Below are 7,368 nucleotides of genomic sequence, written 5' to 3'. Positions count from 1 at the left end.
CAGATTTGACACAGAGGGAAATATGGAACTTCTTTTATCCTTTTATAACTTGATACAGGAAAAAAGTGCCTCCAAAGAAAGACCACAATAAAAATGCAAAATATTTCTATATGGCATATATGAGCTAAATGAGAATCACTAATGATTTCAAAAATACTGCCCTCTAAAATAAATACATGCAAAAATAATACACTTGTGGGCTATGTAAGGCATTTTTCTTTATTATTTTTCGGTTTATCTTAGTAATGCCAGAAAAATAACAGCCGTTATTTTCACTTTAAATGCAAACCAAATACTGCTGCACACAGAGTACAAAGATTACCTATGAACATGGTTAGGTACAAAGGCCATATTAGATGTATAGACCACACTTTGTTCTTACATCAAAGTAAGACCGACAGAGCAATTTTTTGACAATTATTTTAGCAAATAACCGTGCTACTAAACAAAGGCAAATACACATATATACACAAACACGTCTCAACTAAAATTATACATGTCACTTTGACAAACAAATTCTCTGGTGGTTTCACCAGATATTTGCACCCCAAAGTTCCCTGCCCAAATCCCACCCCCAAATGCTGACTTGATCTGAAGAAAAAAATTAGAGATGTTCTTAATTAAAGGCACATTTGGCAGCTACTGAAAGTGGCATGCATCTGGCACAGGTGTGCTCTCCCTAAGCCACACCACATGTACCTTCCATCTGTTATGCATCTTGTTTGAGTGGTAGTCCAATGTGACCCACCGTTAGCTAATTTGCTTTATAATTCTGCAGCAATTGGCTACTTAATGCACTATTTTCATTAAAGGCAAAAGGAAAATTTGCTCACAGTTGACAGAAAATGCACTTTACGGTGTCAAAAATGGAAAATAAGGCATGGAATTTACTAAACAAGTTACAAGTGCTTTTGTTGTTTAGATTTATAATATAGACTTCATGCTTAAGTAGAGCTCAAAATATTTCATTGGCTCATGTATAAGGGATTATGAAATAATTTTAAAAGTTAGTAATGAGATGTTTCAAAGAAGAAAAATATTGAATAAAGTCATCATGTTCCCTTATAAATAACTTTACTGCATAATTCTTTCAGCCAAACCAATATTAACCTTGTGATGTTTATTTACTGGTAAAGATTAATGTGCAATACAACAGGACCTATACTTGTGTAGTCACACAATATGTGTTAAAAGAATAAGTAAACCTATTCACAGCAGCAGAATACCAAGAAATAAATGGTTAAACTGTTTCTTTCTAAATCTGAAGGAACAAAAAGGTTTTCCTCAATATGTACAACACTGATAAATTGGGACACTCCTATTTTGCTGAGTCACTTAAAAATCTGAATTTAAGCTGTCATATTAGAAGACAAACAATGAAATACAAGATTAAGCTAAACTTGAGAATTAAGATCATGACCATAAATACCAACTAATTTTTGGTTTACATAAGGTAATTTTTTATTTATGGAGGGAAAAAAACCTTTAAGAATTTAGAATCATAATATAGCCTCCAGCTGACATAGTAATTGTTCTCTGGGCTGTTGTTGACTGTAGTATTAGTGTGGCATGCTCTTTGTCAAATTCAGATCCATTAAAGCATCCTTGAGTTGTTAGAGAATCGTAACCTACTAATCATAATTTGATGCCCAACAACCTTTAATTAAGCAAACTGTCAATGTATGTTTCCTGATAATATGTAGTCTTAAAATACATCAGCCTTGAAATATTTTCATTTCTAAAAGAAATGTTCCACATTTTGGAATGTGGTTAACAAAAAGTCATGCTGCATTTACCCCCTTGTAATGTCCAGGATTCAAAAGCAGAATTTTGTAATGATGCATTTATCTCCTCTGCCATTTCTGGTCCCTGATTAAATATATTTTCATTACTACAAGGATAAATTTGTCAACTAGTTAATGTTTAATATTGAGAAGAAGGCAAGGATACCATTTTCTCACCTCCACCTAAGGGCATCCAATTGGAATTTTTCTAATCAGTTACCACTGCAGAAAATATTTTTACCCAAATGTAACAGTTCAGAATAAAAATATCCTCCATCCACAATGCATATAAAACTGTTGCACAGTGAAGTGGTCTCCTAGAACCATGGGGTAGAAGAGTAGTTCCCTTTGGGAGAAATAAGATTAGAACTCCAAATTTGAATTTTTCCTCTTTATAGACTAGATAGGTTGAAAAGGCGTTATCACATTATTGAAGGCTAACACATTAGCCGAAGACATACTGAACGGGGTCCAATGTGACTTTTACCAGGTTCTCATTTGGAATGGGCCTGGGGCAATTAAAGAGAAGTAATCCATGAGACATAAAAAGAGAAATCCTAGGGACAATGAGGCTGGCCCAGTAAAAAGTCCTGGGAGATTCTGGACTGTGTATCATGATTAGTTGTAGTGGCACTAGTAAGTTGGCTTACATAAATACTGTTGAATGGATGGTCTTAGGGACACTTTGCATCCGAGGGGATCTGAAATTAATGTTTTAGGATGCTTTTCAAAGAGGAAATATTTTATAAAGAGAAAAATGGCTACCATCGTAGGAATGGTACAGATATTGAACAAAAAGGATTCAATTCTAACAAATAAGAAAATAGGATAAGACTGCTTAATGACGGTGCAGTTAACATACCTTCTGGTCTTAAAGGAGTACATACTGTACTATCGTGATGTACATTTTATGCTCTAATAAATATCATAGGAAATTATTAAAGTACTAGGTTCCCACCATGTTGCAGCACTTCTAAAAATGTCTCTAATGGCATGGTTAACAGAATTGCTGAAATGTTGCTTCATTATTCAGAGGATACATGCAGATGCTGATGAACCAGATAACTCTCTAAGGATGGAATACTGCACATTTCACAGACATTATAGTGGAGATTAATTAAATGTTTTCTCTTCAACAAGGTGCATGCATTTCAGTCACAGTATTTGTTAGACTCAGAAGAACAGTACATACGCTTTATGAATAATCCATATTATGATAGTAATGATGCAGGTAGATGTTCTATTATCAATAGTTTTGATAAAGCAGAAAACCTCAAGCAAGGTAGAATGTTCAATATAAACCTTAACAAACTGTATACATATTGCTTAGGAACTTAAAACTTACAAAGTTCTGCTTAAAAGATACCTATCCTATTCTAACCAAGTATCTTCCTATATGCCAAGCTGTGACTTTAGATCATTCTTTAAGATTAATACATATATCCAGAACTAGAAACCAAGGTGTACCACAAAACGTGCTTTTATGTTTAGTGTTTTTGTGTGTTTTTCCACTAAAAGAAATAAGAATCAACCATTTTCTTCATATAATAATTTAATATATGCCAGCCAAACAAAGTATTTGTATCTTTATTCAATTAAATTAAAACAGACCTGCCAGGTATATTATATAACATTCACTATATACATATGATTTAGGCAATGCAAGATAATTCTAGATATGCTGATTACTCAACTATGAGTAAAACATGAGCAGTGTCAGTGATGCCCAGCAAGTGCTCCTTTTCACATTGGGTGCCTGCATTTCCATGGTATGGTTAGAGGGATAGCTACGAGCCATGACATGGACTACCAGTAAACTTCTGTGGGAGAAGGAGGGAAAATGACAATCTAGCATAGATTAACAGTCTCCTAAATGCAAATAGAATACTTGACAGTTATTTTTTTTAAAAAAGTTCTTCTGTCATGTTAATGACACAAAACTTCTCTTTTTTGAAGGCAACACCACCACATTTTGTTTGGGTGTGTGGGGACAGGTGGGGGGAATGCTCTTAAAATTGGTATAATTATCCTAAAACAACAACAACAACAAAAAAGTACCTCTTTGGTGAAGCCTCGGTACCCATTCAGTTCACCGTAATAATCTGTAAACAGGACTGTAGTACAGTGCCGGGCCTTGATTTCAACAAGGTCAGGTACCACAGCCTTTCCTCACAGTCCTTTGAGTGATTTTTAAGAAAATATTCTAAAGTAGAAGAGTAAAGCAAAGGAAAACAAAGGAAGATATTAAGATCCCTGTTTAAGTTTTTTTTTTTTTAAAAGTGCATAATTTGAATTACAAAAACTGTCATCATGTGGGCCTGCTGGACACTAGACTGTGTTTTCCATCCCTTTAATGATCACTTCACAAAAGATCACTTCACAAAAAGAGGACTCCTGCCTATTGGCCAGAAAAAGTCCCTTTATGATTTTCAGGTGCAATCAGTTGTCCAATTCCTCTAGGTCAGTCTTTCCATATTCTAAACTGGAATACCATTTCCATTTTATAATTACATCTAGGTTAAAATTCATTGTCTTATACTGCATCTTGAAGAAGAGTCGTTAGTGTTTGGAGTTCTCATTTTAACTCCTCAGTGCTGGCACATTCAGTGCATCCATTGCCAGCAATGGATTTGGGGCTAGGAAAATATACATCCCAGTACAGAGGAACTCAGGAAGAATGGGCATTCTCCAACAGTGGTGGTCCATCTCTGTGCATGGATGGGTGTGTGTGCTCCCTTTTGTAAGTTTTTGGAGGGAGTTTAGGGATATGTTGAGAAGTGCTTTGTCGTGGAGGAACAGGCGGCCCAGCAATGGAATGAAGGTCCACTTCTTGTGTCAATGGTGGTGATGGCAGATGCCTTCTTGTGCCGTGAGGAGAAGGTGTTTGAGGAGGTGGTGTAAAGGGGGAAGGGCTGTTTGGGAAGAAGGCATTGCCATGATCACTTTTTTTACCCAAAGGGGGAGGTTGGAGATGTAGTGGTGAGCTTGAGAAAACATCAGGTGTCCTCACAGGTTCTCGTGGTGGTAATAAGGGAGGGCTTTCAGGAGGGTCTGAGATAGAGGTCCGGTCTGATATTGAATATCGTGGTGAATAGGCTTTTGATGTGGGTTGCCTAGGAGGAATGGCTGGGGGGCTGTCCAAATGCTTAGACATAATCTAACAAATGAAAAGAATAAAATACACATTTATTAATAAATTTATGAAGTATCATGACCATAAGAATTAAGTTGGGGTTTTCAAACATGCTATTGGCAGGATGCTAAGTGTGGAACAGTGAGTTTTGCCATATGTTTTCTTTTTAATTAAAAAAAAAATTTTTTTTTTTTTTTTGAGACAAGGCCTTGTTCTATTGCCCAGACTGGAGTGCAGTGGTGCAATCATGGCTCACTGTAGCCTCAACTTCCTGGGCTCAAGTGATCCCCCGACCTCAGCATCCCAAGCAGCAAGGACCACCATGCCTGGCTAATTTTTTTCATTTTTTGTAGAGTCAAGGTCTTGCTCTGTTGCCAAGGCTGGCATATGTTTTAAATGGGAGGTTCTGCCAATTCATAGAAAAAAAAAGTTTGCCATAGTTTTTACTTAAAATTTTTTCCTCAAAATTTTGTTTGCTACTGCTTGCTTAGCTTATCACTCAATCTAAAATCATTTCTAATTTAGCATAAAGTGCCTATTTTATAATTTTAAGTTAACTATGTTAACATTCATGAAGTTCTACAAAGAGTGTCTTGTCTTGACTTATCCTGGTGCTCTGCACTCTGGACAGCTTAAGAACTAATGAATTAAGTTTAACAGCTGGCCAAAAAAAAAAAAAAAAATTAAATAAGTAGAAATAATAGCCATTTTGAGCCTTTGGGGTCTATTCCAAACCCAGAATTTTCATGAAAACTCCATTTAAAAGTATGTCACATTTACTATTAAGGGCTCAGATAAGTGAATTTTAGCATATGTCAAAATACAGTTTGACTTATAATGTGCCTTCATACAAAGCTTCAGGACGTTGTATGTTTTTAAAGAACTGCTTGAAACCAAATTCCTCTTACTTTACAGATTAAAACTTGTTTTGTTTTTTTTTTTCTGAAAATAACCATAGCCTTAGGTTTACAAGGGTCTTGAATGCATATCAAAAAACTACCTTCAGAAGAAAGAAACATTACTGCATGCTAAATCTATATGTAATCCTTGTTTAAACTATTAAGCCTATATACTCTGAAATGTTAACTTATCCCAGTGAGAACTAAACTAGACAGCCGTTTATTATAATGTAACTGTAATGATTCCAATTTCTACATAACAAGATTTCTTACTTTACCTTAGATGGTGAAGATTCTGCTGGGGCAGATTCTGGTCGTCTTCGTGGAGGAACAGGAGGAGGGACAGGCACTTCATCAGTGCCTTTGGTTAAACTTATAGATGATACAGAAGCAGATCCTGTCGGATGTTAAATTTTTAAGAAAAAGTCCACAGGAATTTTATTTCATTTATTTATCTTGAAAAGTCTTAGCTGGAAATTGCTTATAATTAAAAGTAATGTGTAGAAATACCAAAAGCTGTTCAATAAACCAATACCAAATAGTATTTCATTAAAGCAAACTGCCATAAAAGCATGCAGACATTTTTTAGCAGAATATTTAGAAAAAAGCTGCCTAAGGTATTCTGTTATTTTGCCTGAACAAAATAACATTCCCATGGTTACTCTATTATTGAAATTTTTTTTTTTTTTTTGAAATGGAGTCTCGCTCTGTCGCCCAGGCTGGAGTGCAGTGGCGCAATCTCAGCTCACTGCAAGCTCTGCCTCCCGGGTTCACGCCATTCTCCTGCCTCAGCCTCCCAAGTAGCTGGGACTACAGGCGCCCGCTACCACGCCTGGCTAATTTTTTGTATTTTTAGTAGAGACGGGGTTTCACCATGTTAGCCAGGATGGTCTCGATCTCCTGACCTCGTGATCCACCTGCCTCGGCCTCCCAAAGTGCTGGGATTACAGGCGTGAGCCACTGCGCCCGGCCTATTATTGAAATTTTTAATTGAGTCTGATTCTCAGATGTCTGGGAGACAGTGAGCTACTGAAAATTTGTGGAATGGTAATTTTTAGATTCTATAATGGGTTCATTTTTTTCTTTGACTTTTTTAGAATTTATAGAACTTCCCCACCTTACTGGATAGTCCCTGGGAATAGAGTTTGTGCTCTTAACCACTCTCTCCAATGTCTCTCCCTAGCATTTCTCTCAAAGGATGCAAGGGAAAGAATCATAGTTTCTAGGTGAGGGGCCTCTCCTCATTTTGTTTAGTTATAGGCTCTCCTTTGCTGGTAAGCAAAAAGAGGCTCATTATACTCTAAATCCAAAAATTTTAACGGTGATGGCACTATTCAAGACAACGGAGGCAGCCCTGACCATGAAAACAGAAATTACACTAAAATCTAGTGAATCTGATTTAAGAATAAGTTGGTGAACTGGCACAAAAAAGGTAAGTAAAGCTACTAATTGGAACCTCTCTTACAGACATTTATGGTAACAAGAACATAAGGTAGGCATATAAATAATTACACTTTGGAAAACAACACTTAGGTTAGTTGTTTATACCCAC

At 36.2% G+C, this 7,368-nt stretch overlaps 1 protein-coding gene across 3 annotated transcripts in view; it reads right to left on the bottom strand.

Annotated features, from left to right (window-relative positions):
* Positions 1 to 201: 201 nt before the first annotated feature.
* The window catches only part of SOS1 (SOS Ras/Rac guanine nucleotide exchange factor 1), a 141,591-nt gene continuing 134,424 nt past the window's right edge, over positions 202 to 7,368 (bottom strand). For 2 of the 3 annotated variants that reach the window (XM_032178773.2, XM_032178774.2), the window contains 2 exons: positions 6,095 to 6,213; positions 202 to 4,941 (listed from right to left, as the gene is read on the bottom strand). In XM_032178773.2, the coding sequence (XP_032034664.1) occupies positions 4,453 to 4,941; positions 6,095 to 6,213 (608 nt within the window). In that variant the 3' untranslated portion in view covers positions 202 to 4,452. The remainder of the gene's footprint in view (positions 4,942 to 6,094; positions 6,214 to 7,368) is intronic. The other variant, XM_058429008.1, reaches the window with a different exon arrangement.

This window comes from Hylobates moloch, unplaced genomic scaffold, assembly GCF_009828535.3.
Source record: "Hylobates moloch isolate HMO894 unplaced genomic scaffold, HMol_V3 SCAFFOLD_15, whole genome shotgun sequence".
NCBI lineage: Eukaryota > Metazoa > Chordata > Mammalia > Primates > Hylobatidae > Hylobates > Hylobates moloch.
The sequence above is the reverse complement of the archived record's forward strand: the minus strand, read 5'-3'. Positions and strand labels throughout refer to the sequence as shown.